At 35.0% G+C, this 16130-nt stretch overlaps 3 protein-coding genes and 1 long non-coding RNA gene across 5 annotated transcripts in view; all 4 read right to left on the bottom strand.

The window, feature by feature from the left end:
* Nucleotides 1–15880, bottom strand: part of ssuh2rs1 (ssu-2 homolog, related sequence 1) — a 37076-nt gene extending 21196 nt beyond the window's left edge. The window contains exons 1-5 of one of the 2 annotated variants that reach the window (XM_087263895.1): nt 15793–15880; nt 15648–15706; nt 5416–5520; nt 5200–5275; nt 2259–2388 (exon numbers count right to left, since the gene is read on the bottom strand). In XM_087263895.1, coding sequence (XP_087120021.1) covers nt 2259–2388; nt 5200–5275; nt 5416–5520; nt 15648–15706; nt 15793–15812 — 390 coding nt within the window. In that variant the 5' untranslated portion in view covers nt 15813–15880. 2 annotated transcript variants of the gene reach the window in all.
* Nucleotides 10358–11169, bottom strand: selenoh (selenoprotein H). Its single transcript, NM_178133.3, is given in 1 exon segment — nt 10358–11169. A coding segment is annotated over 1 exon segment (384 nt). The 5' UTR covers nt 11014–11169; the 3' UTR covers nt 10358–10629.
* cenpa (histone H3-like centromeric protein A) lies at nt 10358–12134 on the bottom strand. Its single transcript, NM_001164240.2, is given in 1 exon segment — nt 10358–12134. A coding segment is annotated over 1 exon segment (438 nt). The 5' UTR covers nt 12037–12134; the 3' UTR covers nt 10358–11598.
* Nucleotides 12693–15211, bottom strand: LOC147842555 (uncharacterized). The gene is made up of 2 exons (XR_015497594.1): nt 14991–15211; nt 12693–13687 (listed from the first exon to the last, which is right to left on the bottom strand). It is a non-coding gene; the product is annotated as an uncharacterized LOC147842555 (long non-coding RNA).
* Nucleotides 15881–16130: the final 250 nt, after the last annotated feature.

The following is a 16130-nucleotide window of genomic DNA, read 5'->3' as shown; positions in this document are numbered from 1 at the left end:
AATTTTCTTTGTAATATTTTGCATGAATTTAATCATCTCTCTATTTTTGAAGATGTTCAGTGACTAAAGTGTTATTTTATTAAATATAACTGTATACCATGGAAGATAAATCCTGCCAATTTAAAAAAAAATCAAATAAACATTTTAAATTAAAATGAAATCCAGAGTAACAATTTCATTATAAAACACTGCTCGCAAAATAGCTGCCAAAATTGAAAATGAAATGAAATTATTTAATTTTTATTTTCATTGTGACAACACATAGTCTCTGTTAAATCGATAAATACAATGAAGTTGCCAATTTAACATTCATTCATTCATTTTCTTTTCGGCTTAGTCCCCTTATTAATCCGGGGTCGCCACAGCGGAATGAACCGCCAACTTATCCAGCATGTTTTTATGCAGGGGATACCCTTCCAGCTGCAACCCATTACTGGGAAAAAGATGTAACATTTCATTGTTAAATCAATCCAAATTAAAATGTACATTCAAGTTTTTATTGACACTTTTATTTCAGTTTTCATTTTCAATTTCATTTTCAACTTCAGCATGTATGCTAATCAGTGGGAGGGGCGTATTCGAGTGACGTCGAGTGTTTTCAGAGGCCGATGGCAGAAGCATGTTTGGATGGAGGGACAGCGTGCCTTGTGAAAGGAAAAACTTGAATATACATTTTAATTTGGATTGTGTCACTATTATAGCATGAACATTAATAACACGCTTTGTAAAAATTGTGTTTGCATTTTATTTTTCAGTTTGACTTTTATGTTAATATTGGCAGTCTTGATGCGGAAATGCAGTGAAAATGAAATGTTAAATCGGCAACTTCATTGTATTTATCGATTTGACAGGGACGATGTGTTCATTCATTCATTTACTTGTCGGCTTAGTCCCTTTATTCATCTGGGGTCGCCACAGCGGAATGAACCGCCAACATATCTAGCAAGTTTTTACGCAGCGGATGCCCTTCCAGCCGCAACCCATCTCTGGGAAACATCCACACATATATTCATCCACACACTACGAACAATTTAGCCTACCCAATTCACCTGTACCGCATGTCTTTAGATTGTGGGGGAAACCGGAGCACCCGGAGGAAACCCACGCGAAGGCAGGGAGAACATGCAAACTCCGCACAGAAACGCCAACTGAGCCGAGGTTCGAACCAGCGACCCAGCGACCTTCTTGCTGTGAGGCGACAGCACTACCTACTGCACCACTGCCTCGCGGGACGATGTGTTGTCACAGTAAAAATGACAATTTTAAATTAAATAATTTCATTTCTTTTTAATTTTGGCAGCTATTTTGTGAACAGTGTTTTAAAATGAAATTGGTAATCCTGGTTTTCATTTTAATTTACAATGTTTATTTGATTTATTTAAAATTGGCAGGTTTTACCTTTCACAGTATGGAGCTAATAATATGCCAAAATAATCTGAATTTGAATTGTGTTCATTTGAATTATTGACAATTGTAATTTAATAAATCTGAATTTTTATATGCCCTTAAAAATGTTTTTTAGGACACTCAGAAATTTGAGGCTGGTTAAATAAATGTGTTTATAGCTTTCAACTTCAAGCCAGCGATCATGAAGCAACAATGTATTTGTTTCCCCACTATGAGTTTAATTTTACATTAGGCTACTGTATATGTAGATAAAAAACACCTATTTTTACCTATTTCTAGACCCCCCCAAACCCGCCACCCCCGTAATTTGCACCCTGTAATTCATTCATAATTATGAATCAAGGTAAATGATTCTCAGTTTGACTTTTCAGTGATCGTCTACTCTTCCCTATTGATCACCTCTGACCTACTTTCTGTTAAATCTGAATTTCACGATCTTAATTTATGGTTTTTAATTTTAGAATATTAAATTTGATGTTCTGATTTTTTTTTTCTTTGAAAACTTAAAACTGGAAATCTGCAGTCTATTTAAAACAAAAGATCTGAAGTTTGAAAATACGTCTATAAAAAATCCGCCTTTTAAAACTCAGTTGTCTTAAATTTCAGATGTTCAATTTTGAAGTAAAAAAATGTAATTAAAATTTAGGAATTTCTCATTCAAAACAGTTTTTAATGGCATAAAAATTTAGATTTATTAAATTACAATTGTCATTAATTCCAATTGAAATTCAGATTGTTTTGGCATATTATTAGCTCCATAGTACTCATTTACGCTGAGCACTGTATGTATAAAAATGGCAGAATCAAAACAAAAGATGCTCATAATCAAGATGATCTGGTGTGGTTCTTACTCTGTAGGTGTTAAAAGACTGCATATTAGTTATAACTCCATCTGTGACGGGGCCAGAACTATAGCAGCAATTGCTAGAGACGTATGTTGCGAAAGCTTCACGTGCTCTTTCCTCTGAGATGGAAGGTATACTGATAACAAGAAGACAAAAAAGATCAATACACAGTGACCTCTGCGCTTGAACAATAAGGTGTGTTTTACAGCATTTGTCAGTCTTGCTACTGAAAGACCATTCAGTAACACTTTTTTAGTTACTAAGCTAACACACCTGACACACCTAATGCAGGTCGTAGTGCACCGTAATGAATGAACAGGGTGAATCAGCACATGTGTTTGATGAAGCTTTTGAACTGTTTTTGAAGTTGAATCTTCCCAAAAATGTGTAAATAATATATCAAAGTATTTTTGTTAAACAATATATAAATATTATATAATATATAAAAATATATACGCTACTGTTTGGGGTCAGTAGGATTTATAAATGTTTTTAAAAAAGCTTCTCCTGCTAACCAAGGCTGCATTTATTTAAGCAAAAATACAGAACACATTGTAAAATTGTAAAATGTCATTGCACTCTAAAATAAGCGCTCAAAAGTAGTTTAAAATTTAACTTAATAATTTATTCCAGTGATTTTAAAGATAAATTTTCAGCTTCATTACTCAAGTCTTCAGAGTCACATGATCTGTCAGAAATCACTTTAATATATTAAATATTATTATTTATAAAATAATAATAACAATAATAATAATAATAATAATAATAATAAATAATAATAATAATAACAACTACAACAATAATATATATATACATATATACATATATATATATATATATATATATATATATATATATATATATATATATATATATATATATATATAATATTAGTCTTATTAATCATAATAGTAATTAAAGCAATAATGACTGGAGTTATCATTTTATTTGAAACTACATACAATAAGTATTAATTAAATATATAATAATAAGTATTTAACAATTATTTCTTTACATTTAATAAATGCTGCCTTAAAAAAACAGAATATTTTTTTTAAATTACTAAATAAAATTAATAATAAAAAACTGACCCCAAACCTATATTATATTAGCTATTATTATATAGCTTATATTATAAAAGCTATTGTATTGAATGATTAATGATATTGCTGTTGAAAAAATTAATTATAAACTATTTTGTGGGATGTAAACAAAAACAATCTCAACATATTTCCTGTTTTACATTTTTAATCTCTAGCTTCTGAGAATCCAAAAAGAGCCACATATTGATAAAATAATGTTATGATAGCTGTTTTAACGTTAAGTTATGATTGAATTGCAAATTGAATTGAAATGGTCTATACTTATTATTATTGTGCTAACATAAAAAATTTATTATTGCATTATTATTTTTTAATTAAATCATTTATTTGCATAATGAAAACTAAAAACTATAAAACTCTAGAGTAGTTTGCACTATAGCTGCATAATTTTGGAGATATGCAATGAAAAAAGGTACATATTTTTACATATTAGTATATTAAATATTAAAAGTATTCATTTAAATATATTACATTAAAATGATGACTTTTTATTATTGTTTTTACTAAATGAATATATTAAACAAACTAAGTAATATTCAATTGTAATATTTAATTGTGTTTATTTCATTAAGTCACAGTCTTAACAATAGTGAATAATAAATCACACTTGCCCAACAATACTGTCTCTGGTTACTCATTAAACTAGGCAAACATCCAGACTTTGAGAAATTAATCAATATGTGACCCTGGAGCACAAACCAGTCTTATGATGCAATATTATCATTGGCAATGACCCAAAATGCATTGTATGGGTCAAAATCATAGATTCTTCTATTGCAAAAATCATCTGAACATTAGGCAGATCATTTTCTATGAAGATATTTTCTCACGATACTTGAATTTTCAACTACGTTAAGATCCCTTGAAAAATATCGACATTCGATACTGTCGGGGGAGCAAATTCTCCAACTTTAAAAGTAAGCAAATGAAGTAAAAAGGGAAGATAAAATAAAAACTAAATTAGAGCTATCTCATCTCATATTATTATAATCTCATCATAATAGGGCTGCACAATATATTGTTTCAGCATCGATATCGCAATGTGTGCATCTACAATAATCACATCGCAAGATATGCAATGTTGAGCCTGGGTCATAGTTGATTAGGAGGATCTAAAAAAAAATTGTGTCTTATTTCTTGTCCAAATATTGTGATAAGTAGATTGTTTTACTTGATGCTCAAAAATGAAAGTTGTAGGCAGCAATGACATTATTTAGCCAAGAGGTGGCGACAACCAGCCATTAAAAATATGCCACTGAATAATTCTTCAAAAATGATGCCTCCAGCAATGAAACGTGAAGATTTATGAGTGAAAAACAGAATGATTTATTGAAAATGACTAAATATATATGGGTTGTACAAATTGTAATGTTAGATTTCTACATTTAGCCGTATCAGCAACAGAAATTTTTTTACAGTACTGAATATTTTACTATTATTTTTAATTCAGCTAATTATTTCTTCATTTTATTTTTAATTAAATTACAGGTTCTAAGTTCTGTTTGTTGAAGCCAAAAGTGTCTTGCAGTGCTGTTTTTGTAATAAATGGAAAGCAAATTACATTTGTCTTCTCCCCTTGAATCGAAAAATGGTCCGATCCGAGACTAAAAGACCATAACGTAAATCCGAACCGTGAGATTTGTGAGCTGTTACACCACTTTAATATAGTATACATCAATAGAAACTTATTTATCAGCTTTCAGATAATGCATACATCTCAATTTCCAAACAAAATGACACTTATGACTGGTTTTGTGGCTCATGGTCACATATGATTGTACATTGGGATTCGTTGCATGCATTTTTTCTTCTTCATTTAATTCTCCAGAAATGAATGCGCTTACTGCCAATCTGGTGGGTGGGGGGCTTGTTCAGGCACAGGCATCGGCACGGATGGCATTGGAGGAGGAAGATACCCGCCTTTCCAAAGAAAACACATCTGTGACAACTAATAGTAATCCATTCATAAGCTTTTGTGCTTTGAACATCAGTCATAGATCAAACTCAAGCTATAACATGTCCATTCCCTTCTTTTATGAAATAACTAGCATTCTTCTTACCGCCTCCGCCGGCCAGCGTTCCTTCATATCCAGGCACTGTGTCGAACATGTTTGCAGGAGGTGCAGAGGCTCCAAAAGTGTTTGCAGCAGGCGAGGCCGACATGGCTGAATGACACACAAAGCAGTTAGGGAAGATTTTTACTGTGGCTTTATACTTAGATTTGCAGCCATTGATAAACTTCTGTTACATAAAAGTCACCATATATTTACACACTTTTTTGTGTGGAGTATATCCATTGCACATCTTTCTAAATGTATATTTAATTTTAGGCTGGATTTATTTTTTGTTAGTCAGTCAGTCACTGGCATGTTTTGAAATACAGCTTCATTAAAAGGATTATAAATAACCAGCTATTATTAGTCTTCAGCTGCTTTGCCAAAGGAGCTATACAGTTACAGTACAGCAGTCAAAATAATATACAAGTTGCCCTTCTGTGAATTTGTATTATTTTTCAAAAATAAGTGAGATTTAAGAGAGAAAGGACATTCTCAGATTTTCCTATAATATTTGTTCCTATGGAGAAAGTCTTATTTGTTTTATTCTGGCTGGAATAAAACCCCAAAACTTAAGGTAACTCAAACCATTTGAGGAAACCGATTGCAGCAAACCATTTAAGTTCTAAAACAAATTCTAATGCGTACTGTGAACTTACTCCATTTGTGTAAATTAAGCAATTTGAGCACAGTAAAACGCAATAAATGAAGAGAATTTCAACAAGTGGAGTACTGTAAAACCCAGTAAGTTAAGACTACTCAAACCGTTTGAGGCAACCGATTGCTACAAACCATTTAAGTTCCAAAACTAATCTATATGAGTACTGTGAACTTACTCCATTTGATTAAATTAAGCAATTTGAGCACAGTAAAACCTAATAAATGAAGAGAATTTAAACAAGTAGAGTACTGTAAAACCCAATAATTTAAGACTACTCAAACCTTTTGAGGAAACCGATTGCTACAAACCATTTAAGTTTCAAAACTAATCCTAATGAGTACTGTGAACTTAATCCATTTGAGTAAAGGAAGCAATTTGAGGACAGTAAAACGCAATAAATGAAGAGAACTCAAACCAACCGAGTACTGTAAAACCCAGTAAGTTAAAGCAACTCTAACCATTTGAGGCAACAGATTGCTACAAACCATTCAAAAACTAATCCTATTAAGTACTTTGAACATAATCCATTTGAGTAAACGAAGCAATTTGAGCACAGTAACGCCTCATTCTCATGGGGCATCAGCTTTAATGCTTCCCATTCACTTTGAATGGGTGCCGTCAGGCATTGCTGAACTGCATTGTGGATCCGTTGGCGCCACTTCAGAGGCATTGCTCGCTGCAGAAGTTGGGACTTTCTCAACTTTTCAAGCGCCGCAGAAAGCGTCAGCCAATCAGATTGCTGTATGCAAATACACCAGCTCAGACAGTAGCCGATTGCGGACTAATTTCATTGGCTGACGCTGCTATGACGAACGCGTCAGCCCCAACTTCAGACACGCCCTCTGTCAAGCGTTGACGCTGAAGCCCCGTGTGAATGGGGCGTAAAACCCAATAAATGAAAAGAACTGAAACCAACTGACTACTGTAAGACCCACTAAGTTAAGTTAACTCAAACCGTTTGAGGAAACTGATTGCTACAAACCATTTGAGTTAAAAACTAATCTATACGAGTACTGTGAACTTACTCCATTTGAGTTGAAGTAATGAGGTACTCATTACCTTCAACACTGAGTTCAAAACTCTTTTCAAATGAGTAGAATTATCTTTCAGTATATTTTGAGTTATCTACACTCATTTCATTTGATAAAGCTGACTGTTGGGTTTTACAGGTTATTATCTTGCAAATTGAGTTGACAAATATGTGCTTTCTTCATGGCAAAAGAAATAATTTATTAAAAATGATGTTGAAAAATCTCAGCACCTGCAAATACTATTACATTGTCAAATCATTTTGACTTCGGCTGTATGTTGTTATGATAGCAATATATACAGACTTACTTTTAGCTTGTGAAGAAGTGATTATAGTGTGCAGACTCCTGAATTCAGTGCTTTCCTCTTGCTAAAGATTGCGTGCCTTTAATGTATCCGGAATGAGGGAGTCTGCTAGGAATGTGTAGCTTACATCTAAGCACTGCAGCTATTGGTTGGAGCTGAATGGAGGAGGGGACGGGTTACTCTGTATTGTGTGCAGATGTAAACTGAGTAACGCCATTAATTCTGTGAGAAGAGTAGGGGGCTGGGCTGGATCTGCCACAGGAAAAACCGATCGCCTGATAGTCATTTCCTTTGCTTTTTATTGCTGCACATGAGGATATTAGCGGGAGAAGAGTGTGTGTTTTATTTGAATGTGCTTATTTGATAATATATAATTAGTTATTGTCTTTTTAACTGCTTATACTTGTCTTTTGTTTGCTATATTCACTTAAGCCTAGTGCACACTACATGACTTTAAACATCAGCAGATGGCTGTGCCGTTTACTTTACATGACTTGATTTTGTGTTTTTTAATCACTGTGGTGTTCACAATACGTGACACCAACGTATATGATCTATAAGAGGGGGGTCACACACCACATGATCTGACAACATCTCATTTCCTAACAGCTCAGTCAAGCTACCAAACCACAGCCCATGAAACTCTGAGGCAGGGGTCGTCTGAAATAGCTGAACACTATTGGCTGCTTGTGTGCTGATGACATCACTGACACAGTTTCAAGCTTTTTAAAGGAGCATTTAGAAACATGGTCAGCTGATGCATCAGCGGATCAATCGCTCATCTGCAAGGTCCAAGTGGAGGGATGTGGCTATAACACTAGAACCACAGAGGCAGTCAGAGAGTTTTTAATTTTTGTAATTTAGTAACTTTGAAATAAAACTGACATATAACACCCTGACATTTTCTAAATATCTTTGTATTTCTATCTAACATTGTTTTGTTTTGTTTTATTACAAAACAGTAAAGAACTGAGCATTTCTACCTTTAATATTGCTCAAAATGACTGCATGCATGTCTGTTACTTTTCGCTGTGATTTTAAATATGCATGCATCTTTTGCCTAGCCATTTCCTGCTAAAATAAACAGAACTTTCTGGTAGCAATAACATAAATTTACTTCATATTTACTTATAAATATGATTTTCATATTTACTTATACTTTTACTTATATACCTTTCAAAACAGCATACTGTGTTCATCTGTGCCGTGAAATAGCTTAAATAAAAAGCAGGGCCCAGACCTTTGCATGTTTTAGTATCTTAACAACATATTTATAGGTTGTAATATCAAAAAAAGATCATATTTTTAGGGTAATGGTGTCATAAAATATTATGACAGACATTCAAAGTTGAGAATCAATTAATGCACGATTCTGGCTAAAATGAGAATCGCAATTTTTTTGTTTAAAATCAAGATCACGGTTTCCTCTCGACTCTATTGATGTAAAATAAAGGTTAATATGAGTGGGCTATTATTATTGTTATTTCTCAAACATATGGTAAAGCAGTAGTAATATTATGTGTAGCTCTACTGTTGGTTTAAATGCTACATTTTGTATGTAGCTTGTATGACTTGGAATGGTGGACTTGAACAGACTTTAAATTTGTCCTGGTCATAATTGCACAGTAAAGTGACGACATCATACAATTATTCATTATTCTGATATTGAATTATTATTCAATTCAATTCAGCTTTATTTGTATAGCGCTTTTACAATGTAGATTGTGTCAAAGCAGCTTCACATAAATGGTCATAGTAACTGGATCAGTGTAGTTCAGTTTTTAGTGTTTAAGTTCAGTTTAGTTCAGTTTAGCTCAGTTCAGTGTGATTTAATCATTACTGAGAGTTCAAACACTGAAGAGCAAATTCATTGATGCGTAGCTCTATGTTTATATTATGTTTAAGATATATGTTTGTAATCTGTCATTGACAACATTAGACCATTTTTATTCTACTGGTAAAATGAGACATTTGTCATTATCAGATTCTCTCTTGCATTATATATATTGAAATCAGAATTATTAAACCTCCTTTAAATATTTCCTAAATGATGTTTAACAGAGCAATTTTCATAGTATGTCTGATAATATTTTTCTTCTAGAGAAAGTCCTATTTGTTTTATTTCGGCTAAAATGAAAGCAGTTTTTAAAAACCATATTAAGTTCAATATTATTAGCCCCTTTAAGCTTTTTTTTATAGTCTACAGAACAAACCATTGTTATAAAATATCTTGCCTAATTGCCCTAACCTGCCTAGTTAACCTAATTAACCTAGTTAAGCCTTTAAATGTCACTTTAAGCTGTATAGAAGTGTCTTGAAAAATATCTAGTCAAATATTATTTACTGTCATCATGACAAAGAGAAAATAAATCAGTTATTAGAAATGAGTTACTAAACTATTATGTTCAGAAAAGTGTTAAATAAATCTGATCTCCATTAAACAGAAATTGGAAGAAAAAATAAACAGAGCTAATAATTCTGACTTCAAAATGTGGCTTTTAAATTTGGATTCCATAGTTTTACCGCCACCTGGTGGAATAAAATAAAACCAAAAAAAAGGAGATAGAAAAAATAACATGAGAAATTATATATTCTGAAAATAAAAACTTAACAATGACTTATGGTTTAATCATCCAAGTATGAAAAAATACATTAAATAATTAGCATGCATCTTAAAATTGAGAGGTTTTTCCCTTTAAAGACCATTATGTTGCCTATCAATCTACTCTAAAGCATGTGACCATATAGTTAAATATCCTCAAAACCAACTCAAAATATGCATGAGTTCACTGTGACTTCATCATTTCATTACCGCTACCCTGTTCTCTGTAATTAATGCATGCACTGATTTTATCCCCCCCCAAACATGTATAAATGCAATGTAACACTAGTCATGTGAAATCAGAAATGAGCAGTAACAGTTTAGCAGCTTAACAGAAGTCAAAGTCAGCCTTTTGTCAAGAAATAGTTGCTTTATTTTTGCCATTCAAACAGTTAAAAGGTGAATGACACAAACACTAGACACAAGACATATAAAGGCAAATTAACACTAATCATGTGACAGCAGAACTGAACAATGGTTAACAGAGGAAACGAGGCAAAGTCAGCATTCCAGTCCAGAACAGCAGAGTCGGTCATCAGTAAACAGACGGGGAGATTTTCCCATTAGTCCATTCACATCATAAATGCATCCAGTGTCCAGGAGCACAGAAAGCAGACAGTCTTTACTCTTTCTCCAGCGCTTGTTTCAGGGCGGTCACCACTTCAGCAGGCTCAGGGAACTTGAGTTTGCGTGGAGGACCCTTTTTAATGCCGGACCACAAAACATCCGCTCTTTCTCCGTCCATCAGCGTGATTTCAAAGCTGTTTCTCCGGGGTTTGTGCGGGTTTATCATCACTTTGAGTTCAGGGTGCGAATCTGCAAGAGCTTCCCGCACGACGTCCGCGTTGCGCCCGTAAACCCGTCAGCTCTTACAATGCTCGATGACCACCCTCAGTCCTGTTTCTTCATCCTTAACCTCAAGCTTTTCTTTCTTGGCATCGTCAAGCTTTTCTTTTTCGTCTGAATCCGCCTTTCGCTTGCGAGCTGACTTGCCTCGAGTCGCCATTGCAGCAGCAACAACACACGTGAGAAGTTTTTCGCGGGGATTGCTGGAAGGGATACAGCTGCGGTCGGAAGTTAACGAGAATTATTGAATTATTAAATCACACATCGATTGTACCTTATTAACGTTTACCCCCAACACTCACATTAATGTAAAACAGTAATTACACCTGGTTTTTATTAAATTAGCCATCAAATTGTATTTTTTTAAAAGCATAACCCTAACAGTGACGTAATTTGTTATTGTAGCGTCACAGTAATGACGCGAGTATCCGCAGCTGTATCCCATCTAGACTTTATTATTATTTACAACAAATCGGTTTATTACTAAAAAACAGAAAAGGAACACAATGTTTGCAGTTTTACCACACAGAATAAAATGTTTTATATTACAATACTAGAAAAAAAATGTTAAAAGTGTCCCAGCACACTTTAATTTCATACAAACATCTGGTTTATTAGGCTGAACATATCCAACTATCTAAACATTTTTATTTGAGGCCTGTAATAATAGAAAAAATATATAATATATAATGCGTCCTTACATCAGCAAGACTGAAGGGAATTGATTAAATCCTGACATGCAGTTTTACATGTGTTCAACGCCTCTGATCCTCCGGGCGAGTTGTATGTCACGTGGGAACAACGTCACTCTCTTGGCGTGAATGGCACAGAGGTTGGCATCAGAAAACAGACGAACCATGAACGCCTCTGCAGCCTCCTGTAGAGCCATTAAAGCATATCCTTGCCACATCATGTGCTCTCGGCTGAACGTCTGACACACCTCCCGCACCAGTCGTGAAAACGGAGCCTTGCGCAGCAGAAAACCGGTCGACTTCTGATACTTGCGTATCTCCATGAGTGCTCGGGTGCCAGGGCGAAATTTGTGTTTCTTGCGCGGGGATGATCCGGATGGTCCGCTGTGGCGGCGGGTTCTTGACCCTGCCGGCGGTGGTAGTGATGCAGGGGGAGATCTGCGTCTGGGCGTCGATGGCTTTCGCTTGTGTGCCGATGTATGGCGAGGCATGTCCACGGAATGTCAGATCAGATGTACAAGATGTTGTCGTTTTTGAGTACCCCGCCGTGCAAAATTTCAAACAGCGCTCTCTTCTTCTTCTTTTTCCCCATGAGTTTTATTGGTGGTTTGTATTCAACTTTTAGGTGCATTACCGCCACCTGCTGGTTAGGAGTGTGTGCCATGATTGCACCTACCTAAAAACCTTTCTATACAACTTCTAATTAAATGAATTTATTCATTAATTTTACTTCAGCTTAGTCCCTTTATTCATCAGGGGTCGCCACAGCAGAAGGAACCGCCAACCTATACAGCATACAGGGTTCAACTCTAAGGATTTTTTATACGGGTCCGATCGGGCCATTGGTTGAGATTTTTACTTGCCCTGCCAAAATTTTCACTGGCCCCACCAAAAAAAACAAAAAAAAAAAATTAATAGCTATTTCTTAGCCACATATTTTAAATAATGGCAAAATTATGCCTGTGAATCTAGAATTTAAACATTTTAAATATGTTAATAAATGTATAATGAGCAAAATTCAAGATTTTATGCAAATGAAAGAGCTGTATGAAAAATGTGCTGGTGTTTTAATGCAATTCTAAATCATTTTTATAAAAATGGCTTGCCAAACTGACCACTGTTATTATTATTTTTTTTTCAGTTGCTTAATTTTGTTCCCATGTAATTGTCTGCCTCTAAGACTTTAGAAACAGACGTTTTCTTTTAGCCTTATTGTTTAATTTTGCCGCCATGTTGCCATCTTTTCGCTGTACTGGTTGTTACCACGTTACAAAAAAAATAAAAAAACGTGCTCAACGTGTCCCAAGTGTCTTTTACACTGGCCCCGGGCCACCGGGCAGTACTTATGGGGTATATGCCGAAGCATGCTAATAGGACTTTTAATTTGCCATTAACCTGGGTTAAGTGCTTCCGGCGAATTGAATGCCAATGCAAAATCCGGTGCGTTTAAGGTCTGTTTTCTTTACAAATCAGTGATCTCCACTAGCTCAGTGATATCCGATTTAAAGTGGGTCTCAGATTGTACAAGAAGCACTGCATTAAATTACATTTCCCCTGCCATATCTTTATAATATGAGCATTTATTTTACCCCAGTATATTCAATGGAGCTTCTGCGTTAGCCTGCCGATTCAGACGGGCGCGTGCGAGTAAACGTCTTTTTGTCTCGTTTTACGCTTGAGCAACTAAATAAATGCTAAAGTTTATTTAACTGAATGTATTTTAATGACATTATAACATCGATGCTGTATAAGGAACCGTATAAAATGAGAAAAAGTTCACAATAACAGGTCACCGGAAGTGTATCAGCATGGGAACAGCACTAGCTCGGCATATACCCTATTGTTGAGCCCTGGCACATGTTTTACACAGTGGATGCCAGTCCATACACACACACATTATGGCCAATTTAGTTTATTCAATTCACTTAAAGCGCATGTCTGTGGACTGTGGAGGAAACCAGAGCACCCAGAGGAAACCCACACTAACAAGAAGAGAACATGCAAACTCCGCACAGAAATGCCAACTGACCCAGCCAGGACTCAAACCAGAGACCTTCTTGCTGTTTGGCAACAGTGCTAACCACTGAGCCATGACAGAAATATAAGGTACAAAGATGTCACTGTTGTGGTGCTATCATATGCCTACACTCTCAGAAATAAAGGTATGCGAGATGCCACCGGGGTAGCACCTTTTCAAATTAGTACATATTTGTACTTAAAGGGCATATATTGGTATCTCAAAGGTGTATATTAGTACCTAAACTTTTCAAGAGGTACACTTTTGTACTTTTTAGGTACTAATATGTACCCTCAAGGTTTTAATAAGGACCCTTTAAGTACAAAAATGTATCTTTCGAAAAGGTACTACGACTAGTGACAACTCGCGTACCTTTATTTCTGAGAGTCTAATAGAAGCGGGGTAAACAAGTTAATACAGATTTAATCAAATTAATCCCTTGCTTTATAAATCTCATGATTTTAAGGCCTCAGTTTATGGGACTACAGTAGATCGTTATTAAAGACATTACTCTGGGATACTGTTTTCAAAACTTTTGATCTGTTAATAAAATCTTTTCATGTAAAGTATTTAGTTACTAACAAAGTCTGCACTTTCATTCTCAAAATATACTGCAGATTTTATAAAGACACAAGTAATTTATGGAAAATTTAACTATGGATGAACCTAATTACATATAAAACATGCATTTGAACTATTTTAGCAAGTATCTGAATCCAAATAAAACTAATCTTAAGATGTAATAGCTGGGTAAATTTTATGCATAATATTTTAAAAGTGCACTTTAGATTTTAGCGAAAAGGGGAAATCGAGGATATTTGCATCTTCTGAACTTTTTTCTTTTTATCAAATGTTTAATTTTTCTGTACATTCTGTACGCTCACTGGCCACTTTATTAGGTACACCTGTCCAACTGCTCGTTACCCAAATTTCTAATCAGCCAATCACGTGGCAGAAACACCGTGATTTTAGGCATGTAGACATGGTCAAGACGATCTGCTGCAGTTCAAACCGAGCATCACAATGGGGAAGAAAGGTGGTTTAAGAGACTTTGAATATGGCACGGTGGTTAGCCAAGAACAGGGAACTGAGGCTACAATTCACAAAGGCTCACTAAAATTAGACAATAGAAGATTAAAAAAACGTTGCCTGATTTGATAAGTCTCGATTTCTGTAGCAATATTCGGATGGTAGGGTAAGAATTTGGCATCAACAACATGAAAGCATGGATCCATCCTGCCTTGTATCAACAGTTCAGGCTGGTGGTGGTGGTGTAATGGTGTGGGGGATATTTTCTTGGCAAACTTTGGGCCCATTAGTACCAATTGAGCATACTAGTAAGGTGTACCTAATAATGTGGCCGGTGAGTATGTATGCATATATATGGAAGCAGAATGTGAACGTGAGTAAAAAAGCAATCTCTTATACACTCTCAAAAATAAAGGTACAGGAGCTGTCACTGGGGCAGTACCTTTTCAAAAAGTACATATTTGTTCCTGAAGGGTCCATAATGGTATCTCAAAGGTACTTTTTAAGTACATCTGGCCACTATAATGCATCTTTGAGGGACCACTGTGGACTCTCTGGGTACAAATATGTACTTTTTTGAAAAGGTACTGCCCCAATGACAGCTTCTGTACCTTAATTTCTGAGAGTGTATGACCGATAGCAGTCCTGGACAATTCATTATAATAGTCCTTTCAATACCTACTGTGTAACTTAGTTAGGGTACAATTAAATATCTTGGAAATGTCTATATATTATAAAAATCTATTAGGCATACAGCATAGGCCTAAGTAAAAAACAAACATTCTGAATAAACTGAATCTAATATTTTTCTAATTCACAAGTTAAAATGAATTACAATCAGAAATCACTGCAGAAAATCTGTTTTTCTTCTCAAAATAGTGCATACTTTTAGGACAAAGTACAATAACAAATCATTTACATATTAAGCCTACTACTCGGTATACAGTACAACAAAATGTCTTAAATGTATATGCGGCTCTTTTGAAAAGAGAAAATAGAGGACAACAATGAAGTGTTAAAATCTGCCAAACTGCGAAATTCACAGCAAACTCCTACCTGCTGCTGGTGGTAATCCATAAACCTGGTTAATGGCGCCGTAATGCGCCCCATAGTCACTACAGAGAAGGGTTAATTTAGTCAGTTTATGCGCATTATATAGCAAAAACACTGTATTAATAATAAAGAAGATCTAAAATCTTACCTGACGATCGGTCTCTCCATTTTTGGGATATGAAGTGAGAGTTCCTGATTTACTCAACAACAGCTTCCTCTTGCTTTACTCATCATGTGATCTTAGTTTGCAAATGATTGCCGTTATAAAGACGTAACAGGTCAACAATAGGCTATTGCTCATTCTGCACAGTCGGTCATTGTATATAAGGGAAGTTGCTGCATGGTCAATAAAGTACTTTCGGTTTAGCTCAGTGTGTGTGTGTGTGTGTGTGTGTGTGTGGACGTCAAATGACAGCATTTAAAGCAAAATGCTGGCGAGAATGAAGGGGGGGGGGGGGGTATTTTCAAACTATATATATTTATTAG

Source organism: Danio rerio, chromosome 8, assembly GCF_052040795.2.
Source record: "Danio rerio strain M-AB ecotype USA chromosome 8, GRCz13ab, whole genome shotgun sequence".
NCBI classification, from domain to species: domain Eukaryota; kingdom Metazoa; phylum Chordata; class Actinopteri; order Cypriniformes; family Danionidae; genus Danio; species Danio rerio.
This window is presented reverse-complemented; position numbering and strand designations above follow the sequence as displayed.